The sequence below is a fragment of the Salvelinus sp. IW2-2015 genome, linkage group LG15, assembly GCF_002910315.2.
Source record: "Salvelinus sp. IW2-2015 linkage group LG15, ASM291031v2, whole genome shotgun sequence".
NCBI lineage: Eukaryota > Metazoa > Chordata > Actinopteri > Salmoniformes > Salmonidae > Salvelinus > Salvelinus sp. IW2-2015.
In genome coordinates this window covers 17,799,676-17,823,808 of record NC_036855.1, presented here as the reverse complement: position 1 = coordinate 17,823,808, position 24,133 = coordinate 17,799,676, and the positions used below count along the sequence as shown (strand labels likewise).

General features: G+C 41.9%; 1 protein-coding gene across 2 annotated transcripts; it reads right to left on the bottom strand.

Moving 5' to 3' along the window:
• Nucleotides 1-2,024: 2,024 nt before the first annotated feature.
• Nucleotides 2,025-23,482, bottom strand: LOC111975087 (E3 ubiquitin-protein ligase RNF34-like). Of its 2 annotated transcripts, none has more exons than XM_024003256.2 (8): nt 22,825-23,482; nt 17,798-18,016; nt 13,845-14,234; nt 10,848-10,910; nt 8,490-8,691; nt 8,315-8,344; nt 7,992-8,054; nt 2,025-4,011 (listed from the first exon to the last, which is right to left on the bottom strand). In XM_024003256.2, the coding sequence occupies exons 1-8, from the start codon at nt 22,828-22,830 to the stop codon at nt 3,824-3,826; spliced, it is 1,161 nt and encodes a 386-aa protein (XP_023859024.1). In that variant the 5' UTR covers nt 22,831-23,482; the 3' UTR covers nt 2,025-3,823. The 2 variants fall into 2 exon arrangements, with proteins under 2 accessions (XP_023859024.1, XP_023859025.1); XM_024003257.2 differs by having other exon boundaries at nt 8,010-8,054.
• Between the last annotated feature and the right edge of the window lie 651 nt (nt 23,483-24,133).

Sequence of the window (24,133 nt, the reverse complement as noted above, 5' to 3'; positions counted from 1 at the left end):
CCAGCTAGCATGGACACTGACAGTTGTGAATCTGATGCAGCCGAAGAGCTACTGCCTCCTTACCTGGGAAAGCACCGAACAACAGACAGGGATGTTGGACCATCGAAGAGGCTCAAATATGATGAGAACTAAATTGATTTGGGGTTCACTTGTATTGGGAGTAGTGCCTTTCCTCAGCCACTGTGTGTTACAGTACTTTTGCACATATCTCACAACTCGATGAAACCTTCACTCTTGCGCAGACATTTAGAAACTAAACATGCCAATTTGAGTGAGAATTAAGATGACTTTCGAGTAGTAAGACATGCATAAAACCAACAGATACCATTAATAAGAAGGGGCTAGAAGCGTCTTATATGGTGAGCTACTGAGTGGCTAGGACAGGCAAGCCCCATACTATTGTGGATGATTTAATTCTTCCTGCTACCGCGGATATGGCTGGGACAATGCTGGGGGAAAAGGCCCAAAAAACTATACAGACAATGCCATCAAACAACCCTGTTTCACGACGCATCAGTGACATGGCAGGAGATGTTTTGAAACAATCACTGCTTCACATACAAGCCAGTGAATTCTGTGTGTTACAGCTGGATGAGTCAACAGATGTGGCGGGCCTTGCACAGCTCCTGGTWTATGTCCGTTACGTTTATGGGGGGTCGATTAAGGAAGACATCCTCTTCTGGAAACCAGGACAACAGGAGAGGATATCTTTAAAGTACTGGACAGCTTTGTGACATCAAACGGACTTTGGTGGTCAAGATGTGTTGGTGTCTGTACTGATGGCGCAAAAGCCATTACAGGGAGACATAGTGGAGTGGTAATGCGCGTGCAAGCAGTAGCTCCCGACGCCACTTGGGTACACTGCAGCATYYACCAAGAGGCTATCACTGCCAAGGGAATGCCTGACAGCTTGAAAGACGTTTTGGACACTACAGTGAAAATGGTTAACTTTGTTAAAGCAAAGCCCCTGAACTCTCGTGTATTTTCTGCACTATACAATGATATGGGCAGTGACCATGTAACGCTTTTATAACATACAGTAGTGCGCTGGTTATCAAGGTGCAAAGTACTGACACGTTTTTTTAAATTGAGAGAYGAGCTTAAAGGACAACACACAGGTCTTTCCATCAGTGTATGATTTTTTGTGTGCAAATGAACTCAAGCTAACGGACAATGTCAAATGTGATATAACGAAGCACCTGAGTGAGTTGGGTGTGCAATTACGCAGGTACTTTCCCGAAACGGATGACACAAACAACTGGATTTGTTATCCGTTTCATGCCCTGCCTCCAGTCCACTTACCGATATCTGAACAAGATAGCCTCATCGAAATTGCAACAAGCGGTTCTGTGAAAATGGAATTTAATCAGAAGTTACTGCCAGATTTCTGGATTGGGCTGTGCTCAGAGTATCCTGCCTTTGCAAATCACACTCTTAAGACACTGATGCCCTTTGCAACCACGTACCTATGTGAGAGTGGATTCTCGGCCCTCACTAGCATGAAAACAAAATACAGGCACAGACTGTGTAGAAGAAGACACTCCAATACAGCCCAGCGTTATGTGCATCCTTTCAAGCACACCCTTCTCATTAACCTGTGGTAAGTTATTCACCATTTTTGATGAACAAATAAGGTTTTATATTTAAGATGGCATTTTATTTTATGCCCTGGTCCTATAAGAGCTCTTTGTCACAACCCGGCTAGGGGGAAGTGACAAACTCACACTCATTCTTATGTTTAATAAATGTATCGTATCGTGTGTGTGGCAGGCTTACAATGATGGCAAAAACAACATTTGAGATTGTGCTGACCCTGGTGCTAGGGGTCAGCGTACCGCTGCTGGAGGTTGAATGTTTGAAGGGGTACGGGACTATAAAATGTTTGGGAACCACTGCCCTACAGGATTGCTTTCATTTTCTTAAAGCATTTCCCCATTAATCAAATTATGTTAATTTCATTTTTCAGAGGGGTGCCAAGAACAATTGGTCTGGGCATCACAGCATACTAGACAAGTAAACAATAATGTATTTTAATAAAAATCTTTAATTACCAAAATAAAAAGTTCAACATTCCCAAAGACCAGACCTTACACACTGTTTAGCATACCCTTCCAAAGTGAAGTGCAACCTGCTCAGCTACTCTAGGTGCTTGCATGTGACATTTTCCGAAATAGCAGCAACGTTGACTTTGTGTGATACAGTACAGTGCTAAGTATTTTAAAAGGGTAGAAAACAAACAGATCATTATGCAAATAACATCTCTAACCCTATGTAAGAAATGGCACCCTATTCCCTGGCCTATATAGTGCACTACTTTTGACCAAAGCCCCATAGGTTCTTGTCGAAAGTAGTGCACTTGATAAGGAATAGGGTGCCATTTCAGACGCAACTGTGCATGTCTTTATACTCTGCTTCTCATTTTGGAACACAGCTCAAGCAAACCAATGCAGTAACAACACATTTCAATCCACCTGACAGTGAAACAACTCTTTAATTATAAACTAGCCTAATCTGAGGGACATCTTAAAGAATTCAATATTACACGTTCAAATCAAATGGAAAAAAATATAGATAYGAACATCTCATAGTGATGTGAAACATATGCAAATGTACAGCAAGTCACCTCTCTCTCACTCTGTTTGGACACACCTACTCATTCAAGGGTTTCTTTATTTTTACTATTTTCTACATTGTAGAATAAGTGAAGACATCAACACTATGAAATAACACATATGGAATCATGTAGTAACCAAAAAAAGTGTTCAATCAAAATATATTTGAGATTCTTCAAAGCAGCCAACCTTCGCACACTCTTGGCATGTGTTATTTCATAGTTTTGATGTCTTCACTATTATTCTACAAATGTAGAAAATAGTAAAAAAGGTTCCAAGAGTGTGCAAGGCAAAGGGTGGCTACTTTGAAGAATATCACATATAAAATATATTGACTTGTTTAACACTTTTTTGGTTACATGATTCCATATGTGTTATTTCGTAGTGTTGATGTCTTCCCTATTATTCTACAATGGTACTAATATTATATATATATGACACACTTTATATTCCAGTGTCAGTTAAGTTGCAGCTCTCTTCGATTAGTTGTGTTAACTACAATCATTTATCAATTAAAAACAAACTATTCCTTCCACTTTCAAAATAAAATGGAAAATATTAATGAAAGAAAATCCACAATTTTTAAGTTGGAAAAACATTTGAATGTATTTAGCACCTGTTTTTCTTTTCCATCTTAACACTCAGTGCTAAGACATGAAAAAAGAGCAAATGACATTGGATATTGCTGTTTTGAATTAAAATCCAAATAGAMCTCTAATTTGCTCATCCCCCATCCTGTTGCACAGTACTGTATTTTCTTCAGAATTACTAAGATATGCAGTTATTTGCAGCAAATGCTACAGTTCATAGCAGGCAGATTCGAAAGTGATACGTCATGTTAGACAACAATGCACATGTGATTGAATAGCTCACATTCTTGATAGGAACAAGGCAAGGATGTGTTTAGTAATGGAATGGATTAATACGAGGGTAGACTGCTGCCCTTTTTTCCCTTCAAACACTGATTAGTCAGACTAAATAATACAAGGTAAAAAGAGAACACTGCATTTTTTATATTCACGTTTAAGTGTGCAAATAAATGTAAGCGTTTCAGGGGATGAAAACATGAACACCCACAACAAGAAGTATTGGTGGTGAGAGCATGGAGGCAGTCTCCCAGTATGGACCGTGACGGAACAACAGATCTCCGTTTCTCTGGAGATGAATGTTTTGTTGAAGATGTTCTGAGACGGTGGTGATGGGTTGAGACATTAGGACTTGAAGACGTGCACAGCTCTCACAACGTACTGCCTGCAGATGGGACACTCGCTCATCCGCTTACCACACTTGGTGCAGGTGATCATGTGACCACACTCCAGAAGGACGCAGTCAATCGCAGCGTCCATGCAGATCCTACACAGGCTGTCATCCAGGTTGGTCAGCTGGGCCTTCTCCCCATCTGGAGGAAGACAGAGGGGAGGAATCAGAAAAAAGAAAAAGAATAACATGACATACAGATCAGAGTGGAGGAGAGCAATGATGATGTCATGCCCCGAAGAGGTAGAAGAGTGACACTGCCTTGAAGAGAGATCCCAATATCTCCTCTCTCTCTTATCTAGGGTACCTTATCTTAGGAAGGTCATGGCTGGTACAAAGCAGAGGGCAAGCTCCATACAGGCTCCTGGAAATAGCAGTGTTGGATAAAAAGGCTTCCATACGAGGAGTTTCCATGACAACGAGACCTCTTCCTCATCCTGACGGTGTATCAGTAGATGTTTGAATTCAGACCCCAGACATCATACAGCTGGACATATTTAGCTTTATAGAAATACAGTGCCTTCAGAAAGTAAATGGAAATTTTGTGTCACTGGCCTAAACACAATGCCCCATAATGTCAAAGCGGAATGATTTTAGATTTTTTTTTTTATTATAATAAAAAATGAAAAGCTGAAATGTCTTCAGTCAGTAAGTATTCAACCCCTTTGTTATGGAGAGCCTAAATAAGTTAAGCAATAAAGCATTTCCTAAGTCACATAAATTGTGTGGATTCACTGTGGGCAATAAGTGTTATAACATGATTTTTTTAATGACTACCTCATCTCTGTACCCCACACATACAATTATCTGTAAGGTCCCTCAGTCGAGCAGTGAATTTCAAACACAGATTCAACCACAAAGACCAGGGAGGTTTTCCAAAGCCTCGCAAAGAAGGGCACCTATTGGTAGATAGGTAAAAMAAAAAGCAGACATTGAATATCCCTTTAAGCATGGTGAAGTTATTAATTACACTTTGGATGGTGTATCAATACACCCAGTCACTACAAAGATACAGGCGTCCTTCCTAACTCAGTTGCCGGCTCAGGGATTTCACAATGTGCCCAATGGTGAATTTAAAACAGAGTTTAATTGCTGTTATAGGAAAATACTGAGGATGTATCAACAACATTGTAGTTACTCCACAATACTAACCAAAATGACAGAGTGAAAAGAAGGAAGCCTGTACAAAATACAAATATAACAAAACATGCATCCTGTTTGCAATAAGGCACTAAAGTAATACTGCCAAAAATGTGGCAAAGAAATAAACTTCATGTCCTGAATACAAAGAGTTATGTTTGGGGCAAATCCAACACAACACTGAGTACCACTTTTCATATTTTCAAGCATGGTGGTGGCTGCATCATGTTATGGGTATGCTTATCATCGGCAAGGACTAAGGAGTTTTTTTTATTAGGATAAACAGAAACGGAATAGAGCTAAGCACAGGCAAAATCCTAAAGGAAAACCTGGTTCAGTCTGCTTCCCAGCAGACACAGAGACAAATGCACCTTTCAGCAGGACAATACCCTAAAACACAAGGCGAAATATACACTGGAGTTGCTTACCAAGATGACATTAAATGTTCCTGAGTGAACTAGTTACCGTTTTGAATCTGCTTCAAAATACACTGAGCAAAAATATAAACGCAACATTTTAAGTTTTGGTCCCATGTTCCATGATCAAAAAAAATTTACAAATACATCTCTGTACAGATGAACATGCTCTGCATGGTACTTCACTGCCTCAAACCAGCTATTCCATCTGGAGCTCACTGCTTCAAGAGGAGCCTTGTCCTGCACAAACTACTTCATAATGAGGAAGCTCACCCATCTTCTCTTTCTGGCAGGCTTCTCGAAGAAGACAGATCTCATCCATGTCACAAGTGATGCAACTTCAGAGAAGTATTTGTTGTGCTTCCAGGTCTCACCCACCAGATTGATGACATGGCAGAGACAGGTTACATGGACACTGCTGRGCATCACTCCTTTCAGAACCTCCTTGTATGCCTTCAGTCATGACAATGCCACCAGCTATACTGCTCATTCTGTGCGTGATTTCCTGCAAGACAGGAATGCCAGTGTTCTGCCATGGCCAGCAAAGAGCCCAGATCTCAATCCCATTGAGAACGTCTGGGACCTGTTGGATCAGCGGGTGAGGGCTAGGGCCATTCCCCCCAGAAATGTCCGGAAACTTACAGGTGCCTTGGTGGAAGAGTGGGGTAACATCTCACAGCAAGAACTGGCAAATCTGGTGCAGTCCATGAGGAGATGCACTGCAGTACTTAATGCAGCTGGTGGCCACACCAGATATTGACTGTTACTTTAGATTGACCCCCTCTTTGTTCAGGGACATATTATTCCATTTTTGTTAGTCACATGTCTATGGAACTTGTTCAGTTTATGTATCAGTTGATGAATCTTATGTTCATATATCAGTTGATGAATCTTCAWACAAATATTTAAACATGTTAAGTTTGCGGAAAATAAACGCAGTTGACAGTGAGAGGACGTTTCTTTTTTGCTGAGTTTACATGTTATGCAATCATTGCACCCACGAGCCAACGAGCTTCTGGGTTGCCAAGCGTTAAAATAGAAGTCAGTTCTATTTGTGACGCTGAACACGGTGCAAGTCTCCTCGTTGGTTTATAGAAGCAGATACCCATGTGCCATCTCCTCATTGGTTATACCCAAGTGGGTGATTAAAAGATGAACGGAGGTTAGTCGGTCGTGGTAATACTATGAGTTTAGATGCCAATCGCCATATAAAGTCCAACGAAGAAAAAGCCTGGAAGGAGAGATGACTAGAAACAATTCGGTTGACCGTTTTATGTGTAGATTAATTGTCGGAGTAGAGGACCTTGTGCATTCAGGTAAAATAACAACTCAACATTTCTATCCCAGGGCAAATTAGCTAGCAACAGCAAGCTAGCTAACTAAATTGCCATAAATGTTTAATGCTTTTCGACCTGTCGCCAAATTAATATAATTGGGTCAGAGTTTGTTTTGATATTTCAACCTGCGTGTCATGATCGCGTTTGGTGTGGGGAGACAAAATAAMTTTGCTCACGATAGCACGCGCGCGTCCAGTTTGGGTACGGTGTAAAGGGATGTCAGACTCGGCGCACACAGCCACAAAGTCCTGAATAAATTCTCGTCTTGAATCTGCTGATGCGCTTGCACAAGTAATGGTTGTTTGAAGAGGCATGCTCTGGCTAACACGGTGCTTTTCCTTGTTCTTCACATGAGCTTTACACTTTAAGTGGTCGTCACACATATTTTTACGGGTCCAATCAATAGCATGTTGACAGAATTTGCAAAACAGCTTATCACCTGACTCATAATAGTCCTTTGGGCATTGCTCTGCTCTGAATTTAGGGGTTAGGGTCAAATCTTTCCGTTCTTTTGACGACTTTGTCGTCTTAGACGACCTCTTCGAAATGTTTCTCAAAGTGACAGCCAAGTTGTGAGGTGACGTAAGGGTCTCAAAACACCCCAATCGAAAACAGAATTATTTCTCTAGGCCTACTCATCTGTAATTTTACAATTATTAAATAATTTAGGCCACTACAATAATTAAGCCTACTTTATTTTATTTTTTAAATACATTTCAGGCAAATTATGGACAATTCTGCAATATTTCACATTTTACAGTTGATTCCATTTTTATTACCAAATTCAGCGATTCCATCCGTGTTTTCCGCATCGTGGAAATCATAGGCCCTAATACTTTCTGAAGGCACTGTATGTGTGTGAAGTTATTAAATACTATCTTGGGCTTTCCAAGAGGTAATACACTTAAGGATTGCACTTGGGTGACCGGTTCTTATACACCAATGGAAAGGGGCAACGATAGCGTGCAATAGCTAGACATGCTCAGAATGCATGGAGGTACCCTTGGTATGGATGAGATACAAAAACACCATGATTGATGTGCAGCAGTAGTAGTAGTGGTGGTGGTGGTGGTGGAACCAGACGTAGTAAGTAAGGTGAAACTCCTGCATGCATCACTAAGGGCTGTATATGAGGATGGATGCCTGTGTTACATGCATGCTGAGGGGCCGRGCCATGAGATGGTAAGAGTGACCAGGTCAACAGTAGGAGTGACCAGGGGAACACTTGCCTTTTTCAGATACCTTACCTCCAATCCCTCCAATGCAGATGGGAGGAAGGGGCAAGGCCACCACTTGAAAGGAAGGAGTAAAGCAACTGTCATTAAATACTGATTCTGATATTTTTTAAACACTACAGAAATCAACTCAGAATCAACCCAAGGTACAAAGCATTGATGGTATACAGGAACTCTGAAGGTACAATATTAAAGGCAGCTACAGTAATGAACATACTGTACGTCCTGAGCTAGAATAAAACTGACGAGACAGAGACTGAAGGGTTACTTGTCAAGTAGTACCATCACAAAAGACAGACAGAGCAGTGATTTCTTACCTGAAGTTATAGCTGTGTTCACGTTTTCAACTAGAGGAAAGTAAGAAAAAACATTTAGGTACTCAAGCTAATAAAACTCGTACACCATTTTAATGGGCAAACATGGTGTGGTAATGACCATAGGAGTTGATGGGACAGCTCAAACAGATCTGGGACCAGGCTCACTGCTACTCACATGACTTCCTGTTCTCCTCTGTCTCTCTGTACAAGCGGCTGACGCGCTCTACCAGCTCCCACTTCTCACAGCAGCCTGAATAGTTGACAAAATTCCTGGCCAGGATCTCCTTCAGTTGTCTGACGGACAGGCCCTCGATGTCCCTCAGGCTGGAGATGTCTGAGAGAGAGGCCCGTGCTCGCTGCCACATCTGAGGGATCACCTGCAGGATGAGAGAGGGGAGCCATTAGCCATTACATACAGTTGAAGTCGGAAGTTTACATACACCWTAGCCAAATACATTTAAACTCAGTTTTACCACAATTCCTGACATTTAATCCTAGTAAGAATTCCCTGTCTTAGGTCAGTTAGGATCACCACTTTATTTTAAGAATGTGAAATGTCAGAATAATAGCAGAGAAAATGATTTATTTCAGCTTTTATTTATTTCATCACATTCCCCAGTGGGTCAGAGGTTTACATACACTCAATTAGTATTTGGTAGCATTGCCTTTAAATTGTTTAACTTGGGTCAAACTTTTCGGGTAGCCTTCCACAAGCTTCCCACAATAAGTTGGGTGAATATTGGCCGATTCCTCCTGACAGAACTGGTGTAACTGAGTCAGGTTTGTAGGCCCACAAATTTTTTATGGGATTGAGGTCAGGGCTTTGTGATGGCCACTCCAATACCTTGACTTTGTTGTCCTTAAGCCATTTTGCCACAACTTTGGAAGTATGCTTGGGGTCATTGTCCATTTGGAAGACCCATTGCGACCAAGCTTTAACTTCCTGACTGATGTCTTGAGATATTGCTTCAAAATATCGACATAATTTTTTTTCTTCGTGTAGCCATCTATTTTGTGAAGTGCACCAGTCCCTCCTGCAGCAAAGCAGCCCCACAACATGATGCTGCCACCCCCGTGCTTCATGGTTGGGATGGTGTTCTTCGGCTTGCAAGCCTCCCCCCCTTTTTCCTCCTAACATAATGATGGTCATTATGGCCAAACAGTTCTATTTTTGTTTCTTTAGAACCCGAGGACATTTCTCCAAAAAGTATGATCTTTATCCCCATGTGCAGTTGCAAACCGTAGTCCGGCTTTTTTTATGGCGGTTTTGAAGCAATGGCTTCTTCCATGCTAAGCGGCCTTTTAGGTTATGTCGCTATAGGACTCGTTTTACTGTGGATATAGATACTTTTGTACCTGTTTCCTCCAGCATCTTCACAAGGTCCGTTGCTGTTGTTCTGGGATTGATTTGCACTTTTCGCACCAAAGTACTGTAACGACCCTGGGTTTATAAGCGCGGATATCGACTCTGCCGCTCGAGCATGCTTTCGGGGCACAGTCAATAGCGCGCTGGACTTCGGGCTAGAAGGTCGAGGGTTCGAGAACTGCTCCMTGCCTGTTTCATTACATTGGTGTCAGAAGTGGGATCGGACCTTGCATCCACGACAGTGTTCTTGGCCTGTGAGCGCGTTCCTGTAAGACGTAGAGTCGCAAGCTAGCGCGAGGACGCGCTCTTTGARAGGAGGGAGTAGTGTAACGACCCTGGGTTGATAAGCGTGGATATCGACTCTGCCGCTCGAAGCATGCTTTTGGGGCACAGACGATAGCGCTCTGGACTTCGGGCTAGAAGGTCGAGGGTTCGAGACCTGCTCCCTGCCTGTTTCATTACAGTAAGCTAATCTTTAGGAGACAAAACACGTCTCCTTCCTGAGCGGTATGACGGCTACGTGGTCCCATGGTGTTTATACTTGCATACTATTGTTAGTACAAATGAATTTGGTAACTTCAGGCGTTTGGAAATGATTCCCAAGGATGAACCAGACTTACAATTTTTTTTCTGAGGTCTTGGCTGATTTCTTTTGATTTTTACATGATGTCAAGCAAAGAGGCACTGAGTTTGAAGGTAGGCCTTGAAATACATCCACAGGTACACCTCCAATTGATTTAAACTATGTCAATTAGCCTATCAGAAACTTCTAAAGCCATGACATCATTTTCTGGAATTTTCCAAGCTGTTTAAAGGCACAGTCAACTTAGTGTATGTAAACTTCTGATCCACTGGAATTGTGATACAATGAATTATAAGTGAAATCCACTGGAATTGTGATACAATGAATTATAAGTTAAATAATCTGTCTGTAAACAATTGTTGGAAAAATTACTTCCTAACCAACTTGCCGAAACTATAGTTTGTTAACAAAAAATGTGTGGAGTGGTTGAAAAACGAGTTTTAATGACACCAACCTAAGTGTTTGTAAACTTCCTACTTCAACTGTACATGACACATACTGCATTGGAGAGAAAGTTGCACCCCTCTGAATAAGATCCAGATGCTGTGAGAGGTAGAGCCTACTGGGTGATGTTTATTATTTACCTCTGGTGTGTGTTCACTGGGTTCCAGGTTCAGGGTGGAGAGAGACGTGGCGTCTCCTATATCCTGTACAGCCAAAACAAACACAAAAACACATGACTCAGACGGAAACCTCCACAGAGAACTATAAATACTTACTGTACAGTCCAGGCAGGGATTAGGATTAGTCACCCGCTGCTTAGTCCATATATACCTTGGGGACTACTATGTTTAACTTCCATTCATAGTAAAGCTTCTACTGCTATCTGCACCAGCTGAGCTTTTTGTTTACAGGAATAGAAAAACAGGACAGGGCTACTTCCAACATCTTTGAGAGAGGAGGCTAGGGGAGAGTCCAACAGGAGGCCTCATCTCTCTATGGGGGGAGAGAGTCTAACAGGAGGCCTCATTTCTCTATGGGTGTGGGGGGAGAGTCCAAGAGGAGGCCTCATCTCTCTATGGGGGGTGGGGGGGGGGTCCAACAGGATGCCTCATCTCTTCAAAGGGGGAGACACTCTAGGCCCAAACTGTTACAGACCTATATCCATCCTGCCCTGCCTTTCTAAAGTCTTCGAAAGCCAAGTGAACAAACAGATCACCAACCATTTCGAATCCCACCGTACCTTCTCCGCTATGCAATCTGGTTTCCAAGGTCCTAAACAATATCATAACCGGCATTAAAAAAAAGACAGTACTGTGCAGCCGTCTTCATCGACCTGGCCAAGGCTTTCGACTCTGTCAATCACCGTATTCTTATCCGCAGATTCAACAGCCTTGGTTTCTCTAATGACTGCCTTGCCTGGTTCACTAACTACTTCTCAGATAGAGTACGGACCTCTGGCAATCTCTATGAGGGTGCCACAGGGTTCAATTCTCGGGCCGACTCTCTTCTCTGTATACATCAATGATGTCGCTCTTGCTGCGGGTGATTCTTTGATCCACCTCTACGCAGACGACACCATTCTGTATACATCTGGCCCTTCTTTGGACAATGTGTTAACAAACCTCCAAACGAGCTTCAATGCCATACATCACTGGTTCCGTGGCCTCCAACTGCTCTTAAATGCTAGTAAAACTAAATGCACACTCTTCAACCGATCGCTGCCCGCACCCGCCCGCCCGTCCAGCATCACTACTCTGGACGGTTCTGACTTATGTGGACAACTATAAATACCTAGGTGTCTGTCTAGACTGTAAACTCTCCTTCCAGACTTATATTAAGCATCTTCAATCCAAAATGTAATCTAGAATTGGCTTCYTATTTCGCAAACAAAGCCTCCTTCACTAATGCTGCCAAACATACCCTTGTAACACTGACTATCCTACCGATCCTCGACTTCGGCGATGTCATTTACAAAATAGCCTCCAACACGCTACTCAGCAAACTGGATGCAGTCTATCACAGTGCCATCCGTTTTGTCACCAAAGCCCCATTTACTACCCACCACTGCGACCAGTATGCTCTTGTTCGCTGGTCCTCGCTACATATTCGTCGCCAAACCCACTGGCTCCAGGTCATCTATAAGTCTTTGCTAGGTAAAGCCCCGCCTTATCTCAGCTCACTGGTCTCCATAGCAACACCCACGCGTAGCAGGCGCTCCAGCAGGTATATTTCACTGGTCATCCCCAAAGCCAACACCCCCTTTGGCCTCCTTTCCTTCCAATTCTCTGCTGCCAATGACTGGAACGAATTGCAAAAATCACTGAAGTTGGAGACTTATATCTCCCTCACTAACTTTAAGCGTCAGCTGTCAGAGCAGCTTACCGATCGCTGCAGCAGTACACAGCCCATCTGTAAATAGCCCATCCAACCAACTACCTACCTACCTCATCCCCATATTTGTTTTTCTGCTCTTTTGCACACTAGTACTTCTACTTGCACATCCTCATCTATCACTTCAGTGTTAATGCTAAATTGTAATGACTTCGCCACTATGGCCTACTTATTGCCTTACCTCCTTACTTCATTTGCACACACTGTATACAGATTTTTCTATTGTGTTATTAACTAAGTTTGTTCATCCCATGTGTAACTCTGTGTTGTTGTTTTTGTCACACAGCTTTGCTTTATCTTGACCAGGTCGCAGTTGTAAATGAGAACTTGTTCTCAATTGGCCTACCTGGTTAAAATAAAKATGAAAAAAATGATTATAATAAAATGTAATCTCTCTATTGGGGGCGGGGGGAGTCCAACAGGAGGCCTCATCTTTCTATGGAGGGGAAGAGTTCAACAGGAGGCCTCATCTTTCTAAGAGTCCAACAATGAGGACGATGGGTCTATTAAATCAACAGAATATACCAAATCACTCCCATCGATTTTAGTCACCAGGGGTTGACAGTCTGATAAGGACAAGCAAAATAAATGCTTTCTAAAGCTGACATAAGTAGAAAGGAACTGTGAAGCTCCATATTTCAGAAATGTCTTGAATGTACTTTCACACACAGAACATCAACAGTCAGTGTTCACCTGCTCTTTGCTAGTCTGAGTACCAGACATTCCGGATTAATCCATAAGAATCACAACCCTGAAATGTATACCTCAGTCACAGAGTTTGAGAAGTCAATGAGAAAAGTGAAAAGATCTTCCTTAGTTGTTAATTTTCTCAATCTAAAGGCACAATTCAATTCGAGCCAATGTCTTAAGTAGTTTAACATGTTATTACTCAAACCTCTTGAAAGTGTCAAACTGACCCGTTCTCATTTTTGTCAAAAAACAACTTTATATTGAAGGAATGCCTTTGATTTGACGGCCTGCACATGCACAGTTCGGCGTGAGACGACCGTTAGACCCGATTACGTGTTTCTGTGCATAAGCTATGAAAGCGGACGTCGCCATGACATCGCCTACAAGTGTGATCAGGATTTCTATTGGAGAAGCAGTTTCAGCCCATCTTCATACTGTACTGTCTTTGCCTCAGTCACTTCCAGAGCAGACCTAATACTTTTTACACACTCTCTACCTGCATGACGTGTACTGTACCTGGTTGGTAGTTGGGGAGGGTGTAGAAGAAGTATGTGTACCTGGTTGGTAGTCCCTGAGCTGTCGCTCCTGCTGAGCGCTTCCCCCTGAGAGGCGGAGAGCATAGACAGCTCGGAGGCGGAGCGTGTGGCGGAAGGGGGCAGGGTGTAGAGGGAGCGGGAGTTGAAGCTAGCCATGTCGGGGTCCCCCTCCCTTTCGGTCCCCTGGTGACACAGCACCAGTTCCACCAGGTCCTCCTTCTCCCTGCATGTGTCTGTGGGGACGTTGCGTAGCAGCAGGTACTGCCGCAGGTCTCTGACCCTCAGCCGCATCAGCTGTGGTCTCTGGAAGGCTGTCCCCTTCAGCAGGTGACATGTGGCACATATACGCAAGTTCTCCTGAAGCATGGAGCACAGCGTACAGAAGCTCTTCTTACAGTCGCAACAGGTATACTGGGGGAGAGAGCGATAGAGAGAGTGTAGGCATTAAGCAAGAAAAGATACAGGAGAAGTGACATTGACAGTAATGTAGGCTCCAGGGCACACTGTGCCTTAATAGGATCTGCAAAGCCTGCCCAATATTCAGCATTTAGAATGTATCTCCATTAAAACATTAGTGCGGAAGGAAGATTCAAAATGATTAAATCTCAGATAAGCAATCACCTCCCTCATCTGGCTCTATATACACAGTACCTTGAACGGTCGTTTGTTCTTAACAAAGCTACACTCATGTTTAATCTTGAATAGAACCTTCACAGGCTGTGGTGGACAGATGAGAGGAATGTGGGATATTGAAGCTCAAACAAGGCATGAGGAAGCAGAATATCAATGTCTTGATACTGTAACTGCATTTTTCAATCTTGTGCATCTGTTCTACTCCCTCTCTAGACAGTCGGACGGGAGGCAGGCAGTTCATTTCTTTCATGTCACAAACATCACACAGTAATAACATGCAAGCCTCGGGATTAGACGCTGTATTGGGCATGGTGACTCAGAGCATCAGAGGGACCAAACCAGACAAGTATTGGAATTCAACCCTGCAATATGGAGAGGATCTCTCCCTCTGTCATCACAACAGAACAACCCCCCCTCCCAAATCACAGACAGGTGTGTCTCACCAGTGGGAGGGGACCACCATGCATTTTATTAAATTCTGTCTAGAAATTTGATGAGAAACAGTGGCACACTGCTTACCTTTTTAATTTTACATTTTGTTCTAACAAACTTTATAAAACCATAGCATTAGGGTGTATCATCAACAAAACCCCAGACTGATCTACAGTGCATTCGAAAAGTATTCAGACCCATTTACTTTTTCCACATTTTTTTACTTTACGGCCCAATTCTAAAATGGATTTAAATCTTTTTTTCCTCATTGTAAGAATATTATCAACCAGCGGAATGGAAGAAGAGTTCCTCACTACCGGCAGACTGTCAGAACATCATCTGTAAGAGTTCTCCATTTGGGACTGATACCAGTGTGGGAGAGCTGGTCACTTTTAAAGGACTTGTCTACAAGACAATAATATTCAATCATCCTATTGGCAATAATTGTTTYGTGTGAGTTTCCTCCTAATACAGGATGTGGTAGAAATCGTAAGGGACATCATCATTACACCTGTTAATATTTATTTTCTATAACTTTGTTTGAAATCTATTTCTTATTGTAAAAAGTAAAATAAGTAAAATATGCCCTTTGTGTTTTACAGAAATGCAATGTGTTTAATGTAAATGATTTTATGTTTAATGCTAATGTTTTTTTATACTGTCTATTGTTGTTTTCTAAAAATACATTTCAAGTATATTTCTTTTTTTAAATGGTCTAGGGGGGAGTGTAAGAATATTTCCAAGATAAATACACAACGCAGAGGACAAGAGGTCAATAGAGTACTAAAGTTCAAGAGGAATAAAAGTACTAACGATCCATGGAAATAGTGTTTTTTCTGTAATAGGGGATGAATGATTAATGGGTCAGAGACATGGGAGGAATTTCAGTCCGGGACTCATAGCTACATGGCAAGTTCTCATTGGTCCAAATTGTTTATACATTGAACCTGAAATAGGATACTTGATTTGGCCACTGGCCCAGTTTTATTGCAAGAAATTMTAATTGGTCAACCACAGGCTAGGGCTGGGTTATAAAACTACATCCTGTCCCTTTGTTCTGAAGAGAGAATCACAGAAGAAAATCACTGAGGACAGGAGAGAATGAACATCTACCTCCCCGCATGATTTGTCCTATTTGAATAAACCTATTTTCCTCCCCCTGATTTGCTTTGGGGTCTGTGTTATTGAAGAGTAACATCAACTGCTAACATCATCAATCTACACACAATACCCCATGATGACAAAGCAAAAACTGTTTTTTTAGACATTTTTGCAAATCTATTATATTATATCTATTATAAATTACAGCCGCGAGTCTTCTTGGGTATGACGCTAAAGCTTGGCACACCTATATTTAGGGAGTTTCTCCCATTCTCTCTTCAGATCCTCTCAAGCTCTGACAGGTTGGATGGGGAGCATCGCTTCACAGCTAATTTCAGGTCTCTCCAGAGATGTTAGATCGGGTTCAAGTCCGGGCTCTGGCTGGGCCACTCAAGGACATTCAGAAACTTGTCCCAAAGCCACTCCTGTGTTATATTGGCTGTGTGCTTAGTGTCGCTGTCCTGTTGGAAGGTGAACCTTCACCCCAGTCTGAGGTCCTGAGCGCTCTGGAACAGGTTGTCATCAAGGATCTCTATGTACTTTGCTCCATTCATCTTTCCCACGATCCTGACTAGTCTCCCATTCCCTGAAAAACATTCCCACAGCATGATGCTGCCACCACCATGCTTCACCGTAGAGATTGTGCCAGGTTTCCTCAAGAAGTGACACATGGCATTTAGCCCAAAGAGTTCAATCTTGGTTTCATCAGTCTTTAGGTGCCTTTTGGCAAACTTCAAGCGGGCTGTCATGTGCCTTTTACTGAGGAGTGGCTTCTGTCTGGCCACTCTACCATAAAGGCCTGATTGGTGGAGTGCTGCAGAGATGGTTGTCCTTCTGGAAGGTTCTCCCATCTCCAGAAAGGAACTCTGGAGCTCTGTCAGAGTGACCGTATGGTTCTTGGTCACCTCCCTGACCAAGGCCCTTCTCCCCCGATTGCTGAGTTTGGCCGGGCGGCCAGCTCTAGTAAGAATCTTGGTGGTTCCAAATTTCTTCCATTTAAGAATGATAGAGGCCACTGTGTTCTTGGGGACCTTCAATACTGAATAAATGTTTTGGTGCCCTTCCCCAGATCTGTGCAAAAAATTCTAAAATAAAGTTTTTTGCTTTGTCATTATGGGGTGGTGTGTGTAGAATGATGAGGGGGAAACAAACAATTTAATCAATTTTAGAATAAGGCTGTAAAGTAACAAAATGTGGAAAAGGTCAATGGGGTCTGAATACTTTCCGAATGCACTGTAAATCTACACTAAATACATAGCCTAAGTCGTTGTCTATTTTTAGCCCACTTAATTAAAACATGTGGTTTTCACAAAATACCTATGGTGGTGGAGTGTAGATATTACAACTGATGTGCCCCAGGCCTGTAGTAAGTGCAGTCTCATGACGTAACTGGCTGCTTTTGGCGTCTCTTATCTTGGCTCTCTGCAAGGACAGTTTATGTATTAGGATGTAACTAATCAATACTGGCCCTCACTTTACAACATGTACTGTAGTAGAGTGTGTCTGTTTGAGGATCAGTGGCAATATAAACATGAGGGCTACTCAAAAGCCTACTCAAATAAAATATCAAATAATATTGGTGAATTAAATGTAATAGCCTCTCAGTCCATACCAATTATAAACTATTTCTTGGATCAAAAACCCTATCAGGTTCCTTCTTGATCACCTCAAGCCTATCAAACAACCCCTAACCATCACCCCAAAGCCCATCAAACACCCCCTAACCATCTGGGACTGGCCTACAATCATATAGGACATTCACAGTCAGTCTACTAGCTACCCCAATAGTCCCCAAACCAAACACCTACCTTCCTCCTGAAGACAGAGAATGCCTGGCCACAGGCCTTACATACAAGGCTGGGGCTCCCTGAGGTTGTGGGCGGGTATGTGGAGTATCCTGCGCTGGGGGCAAACCGGAAGGGTCCAGCACTGGCTCCGAACCCGGGCTGCTGGCCTCTCACTGCCCCTGTGCCCATGACTTCATTCAGCAGACCACAGCATGAAGCCCACATGGACGAGGCCCCCGCCTGGAGAACACAAAACACAGACAGCAGATTTCACATCTGCAGAGCTCCACAGATGTGCGAAGGGGTCTCCCCCTCCTCTCCTTGAGCTGAGACTTATCTGTGCAACACCACACAGCCTATAGTCATTTTCACAGTGATACCTACAAACGGATTGGTTAGGTTCTGCAATGTATTGCACAGGTTATTGCAAGTCTGATAACRTCTCCTAAAAATAGAGTGGTCATGGTAACACCGACTATTATACTATTATGCAGCCACATGAGAAACTGGGGGCATCACTTTGTTATGGCTGAGGAAATGAAAAGCATAAGTTGAGAATGGCACAATAGAATAGACATGCCCWGGGATCGCATGCAGACCAGCCCTAATAGACCTACATCTAGCACATCCTATCATTCTTTCTCTAAATTGGATACTTTGTCTGCAGGGGAAGATTTGGGAGAAAGCAAAGGCATGTAGTGGAGAAATGATTAATGTATCAGATAAACTAACCTCGATGAGTGGCTAATTATAACTCTATATCTGTTCCCTGGAAATATAACACTAGAGAATGCATTCCCCTGTATTACCATGGGAAGATAATTCCACATACTCAATTTCTGTTCAGCTCCTATCTCTATCAATGTTTCCGAACTAGGCTCTATCAAATGGCCATTGCATATTATAATGGTCTCTGTTACATGAACTATAGTACTGTGCAATAGTTTTTAAAAATTCAAAAGGAATATGACCAAAAGTGAACACCTGCTCTCATTCCAAAATCWTGGGCATTAATATGGAGTTGGTCCCCATTTGCTGCTATAATAGCCTCCACACTTCTGTGAAGGCTTTCCACTAGATGTTGGAATATTGCTGCAGGGACTTGCCTCCATTCAGCCACAAGAGCATTAGTGAGGTCAGGCACTGATGTTGGGCGATTAGGCCTGGCTCGCAGTCGGCGTTCCAATTCATCCCAAAGGTGTTCCATGGGGTTGAGGTCAGGGCTTTGTGCAAGCCAGTCAAGTTCTTCCACACCGCGCTTTGTGCACGGGAGCATTGTCATGCTGAAACAGGAAAGGGCCTTCCCAAACTGTTGCCACAAAGTTGGAAGCACAGAATCGTCTAGAATGTCATTGTATGCAGTAGCTTTAAGATTTCCCTTCACTGGAACTAAGGGGCCTAGCCAGAAACATAAAAAACAGCCCCAGATCATTATTGCTCCTCCACCAAACYTTACAGTTGGCACTATGATTGGGGCAGGTAGCATTCTTCTGGCAACTGCCAAACCCAGATTCGTCCGTCAGACTGCCAGATGGTGAAGCGTGTTTCATCACGCCAGAGAATGCGCATCCTCTGCTCCAGAGTCCAATGGCGGCGAGCTTTACACCACACCAGCMGACTCTTGGCATTGTGCAAGGCAATCTTAGGCTTGTGTGCGGCTGCTCGGCCATGGAAATCCATTTCATGAAGCTCCCGACGAACAGTTACTGTGCTGTCGCTGCTTCCAGAGGCAGTTTGGAACTCGGTAGTGAGTGTTGCAACTGAGGACCGAAGATTTTTACACGCTACACGCTTCAGCACTCGGCGGTCCCATTCTGTGAGCTTGTGTGGCCTACCACCTCACGGTTGAGCCGTTGTTGCTCATAGACCTTTCTACTTCACAATAACAGCACTTACAGTTGTCCGGGGMAGCTCTAGCTGGGCAGAATTTTGACAAACTGACTTGTTGGAAAGGTGGCATCCTATGACAGTGCAAAGTTGAAAGTCACAAAGCTCTTCAGTAAGGCCATTCTACTGCCAATATTTGTCTATGGAGATTGCATGGCTGTGTGCTCGATTTTATACACCTGTCAGCAACGGGTGTGGCTGAAATAACCGAAACCACTAATTTGAAGGAGTGTCCACATACTTTTGTATATATTAGTGTATTTACTCAGGCAACAGGTCAATTGGTATATTACTATTGTTACTACTGTTGTAATAACTTTGCATTTTCTGCTCTCAAGTTGTTAGTCTAAATGGGAGTCTGTATTCACTTATTTTTTTAATGGATGTGTTGCCGGGGTGTTTCTATTAAAGATGCAGTTTCTCCTGGTAAACAAGCTTGTGTACATTGACCTGTAKCTGCATTGAGACCCCTGCTGATCTAGTTCTACCAATAATCATTCATTCATATTAGCAAAATGCCTCAGTTGTCTCTCAGTTTGAGATTGTATTATGATGAAATGAAACACAGTACTCGTTCAATAATCTTTACTAATACATATTGATTGAAGAGAGATAGTACAACAATTACAAAATTGCATTAGCTGGGCAACAATGTGATGATTGTTTTTGAACATTATAACTCCCGCTATAAACTTGGCTAAACATAATTTGATAGATGCGGACGGACGGACGGACGGACGGACGGAAAGAAAGACAGACAGACAGACAGACAGACAGACAGACAGACAGACAGACAGACAGACAGACAGACAGACGTTAATATTTTAAATGTATGTAAATTGTGAAGTCTTTTGTCTGTAATGTCTTTTTCATCATGTGTCGGACCCCAGTAAGACTAGCTGTCGCCATTGGCGTCAGCTAATGGGGATCCTAATGAATCAAATCAAAATTATGCCCAATGAATGAACTTCATGAGTTCTACAGATGTGCAACCAAACAGCCTACAGACAATGGTAACATACATTAAAAAAATAGAATCATTCATTGACAGGAAGCGTGCTTCCTAGGAGGGAGGATTTGAACTATGCTATAAATATCCATTCAAATCRCAAATATCAGTCACAAGCAAGGAAAGATTTCAATCAATCTGCTGTGCTTTCACAAAGCTGGCTACAACTAGCAGTAGGTACAGATGCAAAACATCAAGCTACCCTTGGTCTTGGGGGCAATCTTCAATAGTACTGATATTGCAAATTAAAGCTGGTTAATGAGAATTTCCTGGATGAGTAGATAGTGTAATCTAGCTAGCTCTTACAGTTAGAAAATAAAATCTAGCTAATAGTAGCTAGCTAACCTTATTTCGGCATCATTGTAACTTAGCTAGCTACAGTGCCTTCTGAAAGTATTCATACCCCTTGACTTAATCCACATTTTGTTGTGTTGCAGCTTGAATTCWAAATGAATTAAATATTTTTTTAAATCTCACCCATCCTCACACAATACCCATTATTGACTAAGTGAAAAACAAATGTACACGTTTTTGCAAATGTATTGAAAATKAAATACAGAAATATCTCATTAACATAAGTATTCACACCTCTGAGTCAATACTTTATAGAAACACCTTTGGCAGTGATTACAGCTGTGAGTCTTTCTGGGTAAGTCTCTAAGAGCTTTCCACATCTGGATTGTGCAACACTTGACCATTATTATTTTCAAAATTCTTTAATCTCTGTTAAATTGGTTGTTGATCATTGCTAGAGAACTATTTTCATGTTTGTCATATATTTTCAAGTACATATAAATAAAAACTGTAACTAGGCCACTCAGGAACATTCAATGTCATCATGGTAAGCAAATGTCGTCATGGTAAGCAATATCTGGCCTTGTGTTTAGGTTATTGTCCTGCTGAAAGGTGCATTTGTCTCCCAGTGTCTGTTAGAAAGGAGATTGAACCAAGTTTTCATCTGGGATTTTGCCTGTGCTTAGCTCTACTCTACTTTATTTTTATCCCAAAAAACTCCCTAGTCCTTGCCGATGACAAGCATAACCATAACATGATGCAGTCACCATGTGGTACTCAGTGATGTGTTGGATTTGCCACAAACATAACACTTTGTATTCAGGACATAAAGTATATTTATTTGCCACATTTGTGCCTTAATGCAAACAGGATGCATGTTTTGGAATATTTGTATTTTGTACAGGCTTCCTTCTTTTCACTCTGTCATTTAGGTTAGTATTCTGGAGTAACTACAATGTTGTTGATACATCCTCAGTATTTTCCTATCACAGCAATTAAACTCTGTTTCAAATTCACCATTGGGCACATTGTGAAATCCCTGAGCCGGCAACTGAGTTAGGAARGACGCCTGTATATTTGTAGTGACTGGGTGTATTAATACACCATCTAAAGTGCAAATAATAACTTAAACATACTCAAAGGAATAGGTGCCCTACTTTGCGAGGCTTTGGAAAACATCCCTGGTCTTTGTGGTTGAATCTGTGTTTGAAATTCACTGCTCGACTGAGGGACCTTTTACAGATAATTGTATGTGTGGGGTACAGAGATGAGGTAGTCATTCAAAAACCATGCTAAACACTATTATTGCACACAGAGTGAGTTCATGCAACTTATTATGTGACTTGTTTAACCTATTTGCACTCCTTAACTTATTTATGCTTGCCATAACAAATAGGTTGAATACTTACTGACTCAAGACATTTCAGCTTTTAATTTTTGATTAAAAAGAATCTAAAAACATAATTCCACTTCGACATTATTGGGTTTTGTGTGTTGGCCAGTGACACACATTTCAATTTAATACATTTTAAATTCAGGCTGTAACATAAAATGTGTAAAAAGGACAAGTGATGTGATACTTTCTCTAGTACATACTGACAGTACAGTAGCTGGCAATAACGTTAACTGCATTAGCTAGCGATGCCAAGCATCTATGCCAAGAGCTAGAGATGATTGAGCTCAGATCATTCAACATAGCTAGCTAGCTATATCTATCTATCTGGGTAGATAGCTGGAGCTAGCTAGCTAGTTAGTTAGCTAACACATTTGCAGTCAACTAACGTTAGCTTGACAGCAATCACCTATTGATTAGAGGAAAGTATTATTTCAACTACAAATAATTGGGAAATAATTGTACCTTCATAGCAACTCCGAGTTGTGGAATGTGTGGCAATAAATGGATAGTCTGACCATTGCAGAAACTCAGGAATCCTCACTTCATGTACATCTTCCTTCTTTCCACCAGCATTTTGAGCATTAAACTAGACAGCGAGAGTAACATGATGGACATAAATTCCACCAATTGAATCGAAGTCTTGTGCAGCAGTATCCATAATGTCCAATCACAATTTTAAGGGCGTTAACTTTACTGCTGCTGTTCACTGCTATCCACCATTGTACGTTTTAATAATTTAGCAGACAACGTACAGGAGCAATTAAGGTTAAGTGCCTTGCTCAAGGGCACATCGATAGCTTTTTAACCTAGTCGGCTCGGGGATTCGAACCATAACCGCTAGGCTACCTAATATTTGTGCTCGTTTAGTAGAGAGCCGTCTTAAGCTTGATTTGTGTAGGTATGTCTTCTTCACTAGCTAGGTTTCCATCCAATTGTCGACAGATTTTCATGCGCATATTCTCAAATCCGCATAAAAACAATATGCCAATTTTCTCACCAGAGATTTGTTTCCATCAATTTTACTTTTGCTTTTACATTTTCATGTACCAAATCAAAATATTTCCACCGTCATTTCTTGCATAACTAATTGTACCACAACAAAAATATCCCGTCATGTCCAATAGTGTACAACTGCAGCCCGCAATTAGGGGCGTTTCTGCATGTGGGCATCGAGCATGAACAGTGTCCTTCGCTCCCAACTGCCGAACACCTGCCCTCACTTCGTTTCATCCAACCATACATTAATCCCTCCATCCATTAGGTCTTCCACCCCTGTATCCTTACTTTCTTTATCTATCCATAACTTTGTTTTACCAGCTTTATCATTTGATTAAGAAATTAATGTATGTTTGAATTAAAGGATAAAGTTTTTTTWAACTTAAACGTGGCTTAAATTGTATTTTTAGGGGGTTGATCAGCTTTAATATTGCATATAAATTATGGCTTCTATCAATGTAATGTCTGCATCATCTAATAAAATATATACTTTTAAAATGTATTTTCCCCTAACTCGACCCCAATTGGAGTAAACTAATGGACAACGACACTTAGGCTTCTACTTCCAGTTTATACATACTATATACATTTTACAGGCACAATATATTTTACAGTAGTTATCTTTTGTTTGTTTTAAGTCCTATCCTTCAGCTCCACTCAACCCCTCCCATTCATCTATCTCTGAACAAATCAAATCAAATGTTATTGGTCACATACACGTGTTTAGCAGATGTTATTGCGTGTGTTGCGAAATGCTTGTGCTTCTCGTTCCTAC